This window comes from Oncorhynchus kisutch, linkage group LG18 (assembly GCF_002021735.2).
Source record: "Oncorhynchus kisutch isolate 150728-3 linkage group LG18, Okis_V2, whole genome shotgun sequence".
In the NCBI taxonomy this organism is placed as follows: Eukaryota; Metazoa; Chordata; class Actinopteri; order Salmoniformes; family Salmonidae; genus Oncorhynchus; species Oncorhynchus kisutch.
In genome coordinates, this window is record NC_034191.2 from 42,466,194 (window position 1) to 42,480,866 (window position 14,673).

General features: G+C 44.0%; 1 protein-coding gene across 1 annotated transcript; it reads right to left on the minus strand.

Annotated features, from left to right (window-relative positions):
* Nucleotides 1-1,873: 1,873 nt before the first annotated feature.
* LOC109881111 (neutral amino acid transporter B(0)-like) lies at nucleotides 1,874-14,015 on the minus strand. The gene is made up of 8 exons (XM_031796088.1): nucleotides 13,273-14,015; nucleotides 7,510-7,552; nucleotides 7,015-7,083; nucleotides 6,709-6,875; nucleotides 6,176-6,409; nucleotides 5,783-5,977; nucleotides 5,398-5,532; nucleotides 1,874-5,174 (listed from the first exon to the last, which is right to left on the minus strand). The coding sequence occupies exons 1-8, from the start codon at nucleotides 13,800-13,802 to the stop codon at nucleotides 4,937-4,939; spliced, it is 1,611 nt and encodes a 536-aa protein (XP_031651948.1). The 5' UTR covers nucleotides 13,803-14,015; the 3' UTR covers nucleotides 1,874-4,936.
* Between the last annotated feature and the right edge of the window lie 658 nt (nucleotides 14,016-14,673).

Below are 14,673 nucleotides of genomic sequence, written 5' to 3' on the forward strand. Positions count from 1 at the left end.
CCAGATATCCAATGGCATATCCACCACAACATCAGCTGCTGTTAAGCAATATCTGACACAATCAATGTCGATACCTGTGTTATTATTGATGTCATGAATATAAATATGTTGGTCAATTCTGTCCTAAAGCTAAAGACATATTTCATGTGCTGATATGTTGCACTGATGCACTTTCTTATTTGAGATTTGTGCACTTCGTGTTCAGTGTATGAGATGTATGACTTTTGACCTTTTGAACTGTCGACTGATGCCACCGGGTAGGCCTTGGCATGTTCCATCAGCTTGCCGATTATGGCCGTCCCATTTCCCACTGGTAAAATGAGGAGCTTTCTCTTCAACTCTGACTTGGATATTCACCTGAGGCCTTGGATAAAGCTCTATCAGTCCATGCGGGCGCATTCAAATCCCAGGTATGAATTATGAAACTATCCACCAGTTTATCCAATATTCTAAATTAAATGTGTGTATGTGTGTCATCTGTTGAGTGTTGTTGTCACATTTGTGTCCTGCCTTGACTGGAATGTTAAAAGTAATCTGAATTGTGAGTGAAAGACTGATGTCTAATAGGTGCCACTTGTTGTGCTTGACCTGTCATTTTACAAGTGAGGAAAAAGGCTCAAAACTCACCAGGACACTAACCAGAATTTTGCTGTCAATGTGTGTCACTTTTTCATGGACTGAAAAAAAATGAATTATAACACCACTGTTATTTGTGTTTCGTAATTTGAGGTGTATGGCTTTGAAGAGACAGCTTTGTATACATTCCAGTTTTTCAGGAATCATTTAAGAAATTCATTTACCAGGAGGGCCTAAAGCTTTCTTTGGTTTTGACAAAAATAGCAGGATTTAGTATGCTACTCCCCTGTCTCACCAGCAGGTGGCAGAAGAGCCTTAACATTTGCACCGTCTCCTTGGCCATGTCTAGCCACCTCTGAATGAGAGGCGGCATGTAGTGGACATTGAATGGGTAACTTATGAATATTGCCGTGGTAAAGTCACTAGCTGCAAAATCCCTCTGACAAAATCTATCCAACTAAATTGCATTTCTGAATCCTATATTGATAAGCTAAATCCAAATACAAGAACACCAGAACACACTTCAGTGTACTCAATGTACCTCCGTCTTCTTTCTTTCCCTCGGGACGTAAAGTAGAACCGTTGGCTGAATTCAATTGGGAGGGGTGTAAAGTTACATTGCTAACAGAAGAACAATGGTCAGGTCTAATAGGAGACCCAGGAATGTCACTGTAGTACAATTGACCCTAAATGTCCCCTGTTGTAAAACCTAATGCCAGCCATTCTTCCACTGACAGAAGGGGCCATATAGCGCTGAACCTCATGAAACCCCTCAGCGCCGGTTAGTGTGGGACCCAGGTGGGCGATGTAATATTGTAATGTTGGTGACTGCATTTTGTGTGTGTGTGTTGGGGGAAGTCTGAAGTTCCATTAGAATGAATAGGAGGACATTCTTTTACAGGCCTCTCCGTCAACACCTCGTGGAGGCTGGATGCAGTACCAGGTAGTCTGTGTAATGTGTTCGTTCATGGGCATCGCCAGTAACTTCTACCTAACAAACATGTCTTGTCTGGAGGGCCTATTCACAATGTGTCATATATATATTGTGTACAAAATGCAATAGACTGACTAGGTGAATGCAGGTGAAGCTATCATATCCCTTATTGATATAACTTGTTAATACAATCTATTTCGAATCAGTGACGATGAAGGAGACGGGTTGCAGAAGGATTTTTAAGCTTTGAGACAATTGAGACAGATTGTGTATGTGTGCCATTCTGAGTCCCATCCACCATCACCACACATATCTGTACACACGCTGACTCACAAACACAAACGTGGTGACGTCACTCCGAAGACCCTGTGGAATGATAAGCATTTATTTACAGCATTGCATAAAAAGACAGCAGGGAGAAAAGGCTACGGAACCAAAAGGTGGAATCAAAGGTTCAAAAGTGGTTTTGCAATATAAAAATATATGTTTACATCTGAAAAATAGGATGCTGCGCCTTCAAGACAATTGTTCCAAACGAGATATCAACCTGGCTGATACAGTAAACTGTATTTTTGTAGCCTTCTTTTTGCAAACTATCCCCGGTAACCAGCATATTGCTAGTATGTCCACTATTTAAGGTTTACCTTTGTAAATCACTGTCCCTAAAATAAATAAACTCAGAGAGTAGATTGATAGCCGATGTTCTTTTTTTTTTTGCTCAGGAAAATGGTTGTCAACGTAAATGTTGAACTGGAACTCAAGTAACAGGCCAAGTAAATGCTTCTACTTCGAAAGTGCTAAATCGTGCTGGCGCAAATGCGGTTTCGCCGCACGTTTTCAGGCGGCTCGTTGCGTTGTTCTCGGGCAAGTCTTCATTGTCAAGCCTCGGATGATGTCGGTGAAGGCTGGATAACCCGAGAACTGATTCAAGCCCTACGAATAGGGGGCGTATCATTTCAATACAGGCGGTGAGGTTAGGAAACCAAATCTTCAGGGAAAAGGTGAGGAATTGTTCAAGCTAGAATCCTTAGTTGCTACATACATTTTCGGACGTATAAATTAATTACAGTGTACCCATTGATTCTTGAAGAATATAACTTAGAAATGCTCATGAGCTTAGTTCAACTGTTGAACCCCAAAATAAAAGCTTTGTATACTCCAAACTAAGTATTTGTAGACAAACACTGTACAGCCTCAAAACATAGTTTAAACTATCATTTTGATATCATGGATGGTCAGTCCTTGCATACTCTTGCTTCGAATTGATCCAGGTCCATCCCTCAGCTTTTGAACCAAAACACAGGCAGTGACAGACACAGTATGGATTTCCTCTCAGCGGTATGGACTGACCCTATCAACGCTGGATGGATGGGTATTACAAATGAGCGGACCACAGGACACATTGTCTGAACAGACAGCATGAACTAACCGCAACGGGGAAAGAGCCGAACAGAAGTAGTAGGTACATACGCACACAAACAAATAACCGTTGGACAAAAGAAACATCTTTTGAGAATAAAAAGCTATTACCAACAAATGATTAAAACATAAAATATCTAGCAAAAATACACTGTAAAATAATTGAAATAAGTGCAAAAATATATTTTTTAAAGTTGTGCCAATGGTTTCGGTAAGGGACATGCTTCAATTGACGAAGGGAAGCCGGTTTGGAGACCATTTTAAAACGGTAGAACGGACACAAAAAGAGGATAATGTCAGAGTATGTTCCTACTGGCCTCTTCTGCTTTGGAGACCATTAAAAGCAATGAAATAAAACACAAATTGATAAAATGGCTTACAGCCAATAACAATTGCTCTAAAAATACACTTTTGTCAGAGACAATTTGAATTTCAGAATTTCTTCCCTCTAGAAATTCATTTGCCTCAGAGACTTACCCCACTCATCTTCCCACGCTTCTCCCGAAAGTCCTAAGCCCCCAAAAACATAGGACATGCAACCTCCTCTTACTGCGACCCCTATCCTAATGAGGGCACACGGAGTGCAACACCCATAGTATTTATTAGCAACTAGAACGGACATGAACCTTCTTATCAAGGTCCAAAAGTCAGCCATGTTGGTCAACTATGTTTTGCCAGCGCTGTGGTAAGACAGTGTAAAACAAAAAAATGATCGATCTGCACTGTATGTGTGTATTAGCGATCTAGTTAGCCAGACAGTTTGAGGAATGATTCTATAAAAATAAAAATCTAATTAACTGTGAATATTCCATTTAAACAATACAGTCAATCCACAGCCATACACTGGCTCAAATCAGTTGATGATAAGACCATAAATGCAACAAGTATTGATATTCTATCATATAATAGCACTTTCCAAGAAACCATAAATGTCTCAGATTTTGTTCTCTTTAAATATATTTTAGAGGATATGTATACAGAAATATCTGTATAATATATGTCAATAATTCAGGGTGAAATTATTTCTATAGCACAATTTCTGATATATCACATGCTTTACTTTCCCCCCTGCCTGAGAAAAAGCATCACCTATGCCTCTACTGCCATTAATTCCAATTTAGACTGGTTTTGAATTTCTCCCTGACCAAGATGGCTGCCATTTTGTCCCATTTGGAACTGAGAGAGATTATGACATATCCTATTCAATTACTAGAGCGGGCTCTCTACCCCAACACCTCTCACACATTGTAACATTGTAAAAAAAAGTTTGGACTGTGCATAAGCGGGAGATTGTAAGAACATGGGGGCCCTCTTGTGCTTGGCATAGACGCGAGCCCCGGACTGACTCATTGAAATGACACAGTAAGATGAGAAGCATTGAACAGAGGCCACATTAGTGTGTGTGATTTTACAGTGAGCTCGTGTCAGAAAGGTCCTTTTTCCCCCAGCAGTGGAACATCACTGAGGATTTAAACTTCATTTGGTGCATCTTATGTAACAACATAGGAATCTTCATCATCTACTCTCACAGAGTGCAGTGAGATAATTAGTGTAGGCTACTTCATACACAGAAAAAAATCATACTGTACATGGGAATAGATATAGAATACAGGGAGATATTTACCTCTTCAAGTCTGCCTGTTATACATTTTGACAAAAATATTTAAAAAGAGAGAAAGTCAAGGCCAGCTCTTCTGAACCAAAGCAGAAATAAATAAAACATTTAAAAATTGGAGGCAAAGGATTCCAAACTAGAGTCCTTAGAAATATCTATGAAAAAAAAAAAGTTCGTTAAAATCTGAACAGCCTCTGTTCACACTCTCCTTCCCCCTCCCCCCAACCTGGATTGAACCTCTCTTAGAAAGAGAAGACACAAGGAGAGGAATCGTCTATGAATGGAAGTCAGAAAAGGTCCTCTCCCCTCCTTTCTGCATGAGGGTGTCACGTATGGAGAGACTAGATTGAGGGGTCAAACGGAGGGTCATCGATGATACGGCAGTGAACCATCTACATGACGGACTCTTTCTCAGAGCCGCGAGCCGCCGCCTTCTCGTCGCCCGCACCCCTGCTCTCCTTCTCCCCAATGAGGGGCGAGTGCTCAGGCACGGCGGGCTTGTCATCCTCCATCTTCACCTCGTTTAGCCCCTCCCCCTCCTCGGGCTTGGCAGAGCGGTCCACGTACCACTGCAGCAGCCCAGCTCCGAAGGCGTCGCCCTCCACGTTCAGAACGGTGCAGGTACGGTCACTGGAAACAAGAGAAATTGTCCGATCACGGTTAAACCAAACCAAACCAAACCCGGGTTCTTCCACCGTATCCATAACTACGTCATGTCAATGCTGTGTCAAGTGTGTGAAGCAGACACAAAAACGGTCATGGCTGTTATGACATGTATACGACAGCATTATTAGAGGCCTTGACGGATGGAGGAGCTGTTCCAATAGAACTGCAGTCAACACGAGGTACTCACACGAGCCAGTCGACGGCGAGGATGAGGGAGATGTCATTGGTGGGCAGTCCCACTGCCTCCAGGATGATGGCCAGCGTCAGCACGCCCCCAGCGGGGATCCCTGCTGCTCCCACACTGGACGCCGTGGCTGTCACTCTGACAGAGGGCAGGGGGGGGGGGGGACAAGGGGAGAATTAGTCACTCAAGAGCACAGCGTTTCCTAAAACTCGGCCTAGCAAGTTTGACCCAAGGTTTATACAAGTCTGTTTTGTACGTGTGAGATATATATATATCACACACACACACAGTAGCTACTACATTTCAGTTTGCTCCGCTTTACCCAACACAACTGCCGCTCTGAATCGGACTGGATTGAATCAAACGGACTAGAGGGAGCGAGACTCACAGGATGGTGAAGACTTGGATGAAGTTGAGCGGGATGCTGTTGAGCTGAGCGATGAAGACGGCCGCCACACACTGGAAGAGCGCTGCACCGTCCATGTTCACCGTGGCCCCGATGGGCAGAATGAAACGACTGATGTGCTTTGACACACCGTTGTTCTCCTCCACGCACTTCATCATCAGGGGCAGGGTGGCAGAGCTGAGAGAGAGAGCGAGCGTGTGAGGGGCTAGTCGTATATTAACTGGTGACATGTTACATAGCATTGGAATAGTTGTATATGAACTGCAGAGTAATGGAGTTGAGCGTTTTTGGCACGGTATAAGAGCAACACTGGTATATGAGTAATTAAGGCTTACCATCAACTCTAGTATGGCGATCTAGTGACTACAACCGTACCTGGAGCTGGTTCCAAAGCCGGTGGCCAGAGCGGTGAAGATGCCCCACAGGAAGGTGTAGGGGTTCTTGCGGGTGATGATAAAGTATATGCCCGGCAGGACTAGCAGGCCGTGGACGGCGTGGCCAATGATACAGCAGGCGATGTACTTGCCCAGGCTGGCAAACAGCGTTCCCACGTCCTCCATCTCCACGATCTTCCCTGCTACCAAGAACATGATTCCAAGGGGGGCATACCTGGAGAGGGGGAGAGGTGGGTTACCGTTGTGAGTTTGTAAAGACGCAAATACAAAAAAAGTACGAAAATGATCATAAAAAAAATTAAAAAAGTATCAATATTACCACGTGATGCTAGTACCAATACAACAGTGACTTTGGGCCCTTGAAAAACACAACTGAAATACCATATTATTATCCTAACAATTACGAGTTGACATGTGAAAGATAACAAACGCGGGGTGGCAAAACTCATATCACGCGTGTGTCCCCTCCCACATCTATTCCCGACAGTGCTGCTGGGGAAAGGACTCCCTTACCACATGATCCAGGACACCAGCACCATGGTGGCCTCGTTGAAGGAGTTGAAGAACTTGATGAGGATCTCTCCCTCCTCTCCCAGCTTCCTCAGGGCCACACCAAACACTATGGCAAACACCACCAGTCCTAGGATATTCATACCATCTTGGTCTGTGCCAAAGGGAACCTAAACACACGCAATATTTCAGGTCAGTGTGACTGATGCCTTCTAGACACGTTCAAACTCAACAGCCGTAGGTATTAGAAAGTCAAATGTGACATCCTATATAGATTTCCAACTCATTTTGGCATTTTAGTCTACTCGCCTTCTCAACTGTGATGTTGGGCAAGCCATTAGTGCCATTCTTGGTCACAAACTTGTAGCTGGTAGCGTACTGCAGACAGAGGAGAATTGTTCATTAGGTCACTGATGAAAGTTATGTTCTGTTTAGTTAATTATGTGGATCCCCCCGAAAAAAAAGCTTAAAAAGGAATAATCCACACACATACGTATTTGTTGAATGAGTCCACTGTTAATACAGTCCCAACACGTTTTACATGTCAGCCATCAAGTTGTCAAGATATAGGACTTTCAAAAAGATTTTTTTTTACTTGCTACATCATGGTGACGCGTTTTGTGGTAAATTACAATTTTCTTTTAGAAAATTCCAGATCTTGAAAACTTGATTGCGGACATGCAAAACATGTTGAGACTGTATCAACAAGTGGACTAACGGGGTTTGAGTGGATTATTCCTTCAAGTCTCGGTTACTCTCACCCTCGCTCGTACTTTTATACGTGTGGTACAAGAGGATACTCACAGACTGAAAGGCAGCAGACACCAAGTTGGAGGGGAAGATGTTTCTGGAAGAGAGATCAAGAGACACATTCAGTACACTACACAGGCACCAGCTATGTTTACAGTGACCCTAATGATGATCAGAAACCACAGCTAGAAACTAAAATGTTGGGGTTTACAGAAAGCGAAACATTCAGTCAATTCAGTGCGGAGGGTGCTAGTGTGGGTGTGTGACAGCCAGGGCTAAAAATGTATTTTGTTAGCCAGGGCTAAAAATGTATTTTGTTAGCCAGGGCTAAAAATGTATTTTGTTAGCCAGGGCTAAAAATGTATTTTGTTAGCCAGGGCTAAAAATGTATTTTGTTTTCTGGTGAGTAACAGTATACATGCAGTCCTGTGCCCTTTAGTGTGCTACAAGAGGTAGAAGTTGCCATGAGACATTCACCTACAGTCACAGTTAAGGATTCAAGATTTAACCATTTAAGTTGGAAAACTCATTTGAAACCAGAACTAAGCTTTCTTCGCGCCTCATAGCTCAAAAGCTATGGGATGGGGCTGAAGAAATGTATCCACTCAAATGCATACAGAGCTATGGATGCAAGAACGGACCAATTTTAACCATGCTTTGAGTCTATTCAGTGTTTGTTTACATTTACGTTGTAAAACACGCTTATATTTTGGTTTCTGCTGGGGTGCAACCACTGAACTAAACTCATGAGGAATGTATAAATGAAATTCTTCAAGAATCAAATGGGTGTGTATATATATATATATCATTCCAAAAATTGAATTTGGGAAAGGTAAACTGATCCTAGGTCTGTGACTAAAAAGGTAAAACCCACGAGATACAACCACTAACTGAACTCCTTGTTCTAACGTCTAAGCGATCTTTCCAGGATGCCTTTATGCTAACTCAATGCCTATAACCTTGGACACAAAACGCCTCACGAGGGAGCCAACCACGAGTGATGAGGAAATAGCAGGGAGCGTTTCAGTCTTTTAATCCTCCAACTGCCCCCAGAACTGTTGCTGCTGGGATTACAGGTCCAAACCAAGACCTGCCAAGAGGGGTGGGCAGATGACTACAATACAGTACACACCTCAGTGGACTTGCTGTACCACCCCTCAAAGTCACATACTGGCGAACATAGTGGGAAACTCTCCTCAGAGCACTAAGCCACCCCCCCCCCCACCCACCCCGCCCTTCCCTCTTAGTCAACCTCCATATGGATTTAGAGTAATGAGGGATTAACTTCTTTCATGTTTTTATCCTGTATCTCTTTCTGACCTGAACACATGCCGGGCGGGACAGGAAACAATGCATTGTGGGATTTAAGCGCTCGCACCATGTGACCGAGGATAGAATAACTCGAGACAGAAGTTGCCCTGAAACCACATTTTTAGGAAGGTGACCTGTATCAGTAACAAACCCTGTCAATTCAACAACAACAAAAATGTATTTCCATGGGTTGTTGCAGGACCTGGTCAAACAGGGAAAGGAAATGCCCTCTCTAGACCGCTCTGGATGGGAGTGAAGGATCCCGCGCAAACAGGAAGTAAAGACGTTCACTTGGCTGTCTGATTTCCCCCGACGCCCCGAGCAGCACAACAGTCTGCCCGCCCAAAACTCACATCTCAGTTCATATTTAGTAACAGGCTGACTCCGCCTACCCCCTCCATTTCCCTATTTATTCTTCCTGTTATGCCGTGTCATGACAACCCAATGCCACCACAGCCATTAGAGCTAAATTAGCATAGCCACATCTAGAATAGACAGAAAAAGAGAACAGGGCTACAGGTGTAAGCCTAATACACACACTCTGACACGTACAGACACCCTAAAAACAAAAAAACATTCTGTGTGGCAGCCGTACCTATGCCAAAGACCCAAGGAAGGCTTCTCTCGTTTCCAGACATTGTGCATCTCCAGTCCCGACATTCTCTGCATTCTTATTCAGAAAGTCACTGCCTTGTTCCTTCCCTACCACAGTCCTACAGAGATCCCTAATTGAGGCGCTCCCTCCTCTCAAAGCGAGACTCTGTCCATGAACACTAAACTACTGTGAATGTGCAACAGCACTTATTTAAAAACATGAACCCCTCTCGGTCAGAGTCCACTTTTGGAATGCGATGTGCGCAGACACCATCCGTCTCCATGTCATATTACTGCAAAAGTTCTGCAGTTGACATTTTGCCATCATTGCTGTATACACACTTGCGTAACAGCAAGTTGATACTGCATTTGCATATCGGTGTTTAGATTTACATCCCCATGGGGTTTGAGTAATGAGCAAAAGGGTCACAACGACACAGCGTGCCTGATCTTCTGGGTACACGTGGAGCATGGTGATGGGCGTGTCATGTTTACAACCTACTGGGTGGCGTAGACCTCAGCCATTCAGTGTTATTGACATGTCGCTTTTATTGCCACCTGAGACCGCCTCTACCTGGTCAAACCGGATCTGCGACTGCGTGTGAAACGTGGCAACCATTACGGCGGCACCTTATTTACATACCAGTGTGAAAACACACCCCATCCTGGACCTCTCTAGACCTATGAGAACCCATGGGTCCCTCCTGGCTGTACGTGGCTAACTGACGCAGATGGTAGACACCATTGCAGTCACTCCTGAAATACTGCTCAGGGAGGTGAGCTAAATGCCACAGAGACGGAGAGAGAGCAGGGAGGAGGGGTGTGTGGGGGGGGGGGGCGGGCCAGTGAGGGTGGCTGATGCAACATGCCTGATACCTTACCTCCACCTTTCTTTGTCCTGAAGCGGTATTAACATGATCCCCCATTCAAATCCGAATGAATAGTACTACTGCCCTTCTCTCTGGCTCTTAATACCGTCTACATATGAACAGCCAGGACCCGTTGTCCTGTATGTTTGTCTCGGTGTTTCATCTCAGGGTTTGACTAACAAGTACAACACTGCCTGCATAGGGGCACCTGTGAACAAAGCACTGAACTGACAAGTGGGAAAGCAAATGGATGAAAGCCAGGTGGAGATAAGCAGTGGAGGCTGCTGAGGGGAGGGAGAGCTCATAATAAAACGGCTGAAACGGAGCAAATGGAATGGCATCAAAACCATGTGTGATGTGTTTGACCCCATTCCACTAATATTGCTCTAGCTATTACCACAAGCCCGTCCTACCAAATGAACGTGACACCAGCCTCCTGTGGAGATAAGATAAGGTAAGCAAAGTATAACAGGAAGTGAAGGGGAGTGAGGGGTTATCGTGCCCGGTCGGGAAATTTGATGCCTTGTTCCTCTTCAGTTGGTTTATGACCTTTATTTAACCTCAGGACCGGTTTAAGCCAGTAAGTTATTGAGGTCATTTGTAAGTACGAGAACCTGCCACAACTTTTTGTGATATTGTGTTCGTATGTAGAGCGGAGGAGCGAGAGGACGGCGTGAAAGACAGTGTGTGCGAGCGTGTGTGCTTTAAAGGGCTCCTCGTTTCCGCTGTAGCGAAGCGCTCCTCGGCCCGGCTTGTTGCCAAAACGGGAACCCGAAAGAGAGTGGTCACTTCAAATGAGCCACACAAGCTGCACCATCATCCTTTGTGGCCTGTGTGTGTGTCCTCACGAAACTGACAACCTTTCTCATCGATTCCCTGCCGAGAGCCACGCGCATCCAAGAAAGTCTGATTCAATGCATTTATTTTTTTATATCAAAATGGCGCACAATGCATTAGAAACGAGTGGATTCCTTATGTGTTGGACTGGGAAGGAGAGACCACCCAGGTTTCCACTTGTAGATCCTATTATGCAAGAGAGAGTTATGTCATAATGACAACTATAGGTTAAGGAATTACAATCCCATTCATAGAAAGATTATAAATTAACAATATTCATTGCCCCAATACCCCCCACTCGTGTAATCTGGCTTTAACGGTTTTCTTGGACCAGGATCTAGGGATCTGGACTCAATGGAGGTTGATCACAATGAATTTTGAGGTTTAGAGGTCACCCACAATGCTGGACCAGGAGGAACAGAGCAACTGACAGACCAAAAAAAAGAGTGTGTCAATTTATAAACGATTTAAAAGGTTGAGTATGAGGCTGTGTTTTTGGCTGCTTCCATCTGCCACAGAGCAAAATAGTAAATCTGCTTTGCAAGCAAGAATTGTTTTACAAGAAGTTGCTTGTGGAAACTGGCATCAACCCATACTAGGCTATATCAAGGAGTCTGGCTGCATGGCTTTAACTTAAAGAGAAGCATGTGTAGTGTCTCTTATGAACCCAAAGCAACAGACCTAATTAAGGTTACGTGAAGAATGGGCCTCCAACATGAATGTAAATAGCCTGAGGGGGGGGCTCTTTTTTATAATGAAAAACCAGGAGAGCTTCTCTGTAGATGGAGCGTGGTCTAGTCGCGTTTCTAATCCCACTGAAAACACAGGGTCCTTTAAATTCTGTTCAAGCTCGGGAGAATATGCCATTCTTTCTTATCACATTGTGGCATTACATGTAAACGGCTAAATGATTGGCAAGATGTTTAGGTTTAAGACTCCTAACTAATCTAGCTTAATGACCTGATCTAGGACAGAGCGGTGGGTGGGAGTTGGGTCACATGGTTTGCTAGCTTCTTGTGGTAGCATGACCCCCCCCCCCCCCCTGTCAACAGTCACCGTCAGGGGTAACTATGTAAACGCAACCTGATGCTTTGGAACATCAGTGTATTAAAATGGGTTAAGACAACCAAGGTCCAGTAAATCATTTGTAAATCGTTTGTTTTAGGATATCGTAGTAGTAAGGGGCTCAATGCAGAATGCCACTGAATTTGCCACATTCGTAGGAGATAGAGTATGGTGACCAACTGTTCACCACTTCCTTACTAAATCCAACGACATGGTGAGGTGTGTATGATGTGTATGATCAGTGTGCTTGAGCCTTTTAGGGCACCAAAGCAGTAGAGGTGTATGTTGTAATAAAACTAGAATACACAACCATCATTTTGCCCACTGATTCGGGTTGAACATCCATTACTGTTCATTGACTGGCAAGACAGATAATGTAGAACAGTATTTCTTAGTGTGTCACCCCTAGGAATGGAAAAAAGTATTTGTTGTGTATTGTGAAATGTTTCAGGAAAGTGTGCTTACAAGCAAAGACTGTGCAATCATTTCGTTGTCTGTCTCTGAGAACAGCATCACTCTTTTTTTTACTTTGTTTTGTTTAAAGCATGACAAAGTGTGGTAAAAGTCTGGTAAACCAAGAAAGAATGGAATGTCCAAGATATCTTTCCTCATCTGGTTTTGACAGAGGCATAAATTACGATTTTATTTTCCGGGCGCACAGCAAACGGAACCCCGGCCGGTTGAGGAAACGGTGCCTTTATTAATGAACCTGGATGGCGCCAACAGTCCCAGAAAGAAGGACTGACAGTCCCCTCTTTCAAAATGTCAAGAGACCTTATTTGTACTGACCCAGCACGAGAGCACTGGCCAACAATTTTAAGACAAACTTGCAGTCAGACTGCTTGGCTCGGTTTTCTAATTCATATGCGGAAATGTATGCCTAATTTGGGAGATTAAAGCAACATCCCAAAGAACCCCACTCAAATTCAAACAGTGGGCTCATTAGCTTGCTGCTGGCTGAGGCAGGTCTGCCACGTGTGTTCATTTAGTCATTGTGACAAATAAGAACGCCTACAAAACAAGGCAAGGTCGCAGCCACTTCAGGTGAACGACCCCCAAATGGCTATGTCACATCAGCCTCTCTGCCCATTTTGCTTAGCCTAAATCACCACCCTGCCACTGTCGGACAATTGAATCTCACCTGATCAGGTCCAAGAATGAGTCCACCACTTCTTTGGTCGGGGGCAGCTCGCCGTCATCCAACAAAATCGGCTTGGAGCCGGTGTTCGATCCGGGGGAGATGATGAACGCCATGATCACCCCGATTGCTGACGCAATTAAGGTGGTGACCAAAAAGAAGAGCATGGCCCAGCCGCCTAGCTTACCCAGGGCTTTGGGGTCGATGCTGGCCGCCCCGGACACCAGACTGCACACGACCAAGGGAATTATGATCATTTTCAGCAGCCGGATGAGCAGTTCACCAGGGAAACCCACATAGAGGATCTGTGTCCTGCTCAGCTCCATGTGGCGCACGCCAAGTCCGATGAACACCCCGATGATGACCCCGGCCACGGTGAGAATCACCAGAAAGTTGGCCATGACTAACCTCTTGATTTTCTCCGTTGTTGTCTCTTTGGAACACGTATTGTGGCCGAATCCGTTGGCTACCAGCTCATCTTGATGCGCCTCTCCGTTGGAAGCCTTCCCCTCCATGTTGATCTTTTCTGCCATTGTGCGCCCTGAGTGTATCTTAACACCTAAACAAAATAATTATATGGAGAGAGAAAATGATAGTCAAAGATTGTTTGACTATAGGATCTGTTAGTGTAGCCGTTGGAGGTAATAATGAGCTTGTATTGTAGCGAAATGACTCCGGTGAGTTGCTGCGCCTCTCAGCCCGTAATTTATAACCCAACCAGCGCCGGAAAAATGCCCGGTAACGCCAAGTGGGCGGGCTCATGCAAGTTGGTGACGTGCCCATTTCATTACCTATTCAAACAACCTTTCTTGGCCATCTGTCTTAATACCAAAATAATTCTAAAATCAAATAGAAGGGGAGCAATATCATCTTACATTTTCTAAACCATGACTGCACAAATAAAATAATTCAAATGAACAAATAAGTAAAGACACAATGAGCAATTAAATCATGCATATTTTTCCTATGATTGATAAATATGTTTCAATGACGAATGAAATTACATTTGAGCAATTAGAAGTACACTAGAATGAGGGCATCATCTTGAACCTAGATCAGTGTATCTAAATCCTTCATTGTAGCCTACCACTGCCCTAGATGACACGTTAGGGGTGGATTGCATCAGCATCAGTGATTCAACCTCTCTCGTTCACGCTCAGAAAAATAAGTTGCGGCGAGGGTATAGAATTGTTCCCAGGTGTACAAAAATATCAAAATATAATGTAATGTACCTTTCAAGGTACACATATAATGTCACATGGTACTGTGTGGTACCTTTTAAGGTACATCTGCAGATAATTTAGTATAATGGTACATTGTACCCAATATTTGTAAAATATAGAAGTTACAATCATCACACACTCAAAAACCTGCCCATTAGTTTCATATTTCCCAGCATACTCT

Coding starts and splice junctions, on each gene's coding strand:
- LOC109881111 (XM_031796088.1), bottom strand. CDS start 13,802: ATGGCAGAAAAGATCAACATGGAGGGGAAGGCTTCCAACGGAGAGGCG. Junction 6,410..6,708: donor CTGGTGTCCTGGATCATGTG/GTAAGGGAGTCC, acceptor CCCCCTCTCCAG/GTATGCCCCCCTTGGAATCA. Junction 5,978..6,175: donor GGCTTTGGAACCAGCTCCAG/GTACGGTTGTAG, acceptor TCTCTCTCTCAG/CTCTGCCACCCTGCCCCTGA.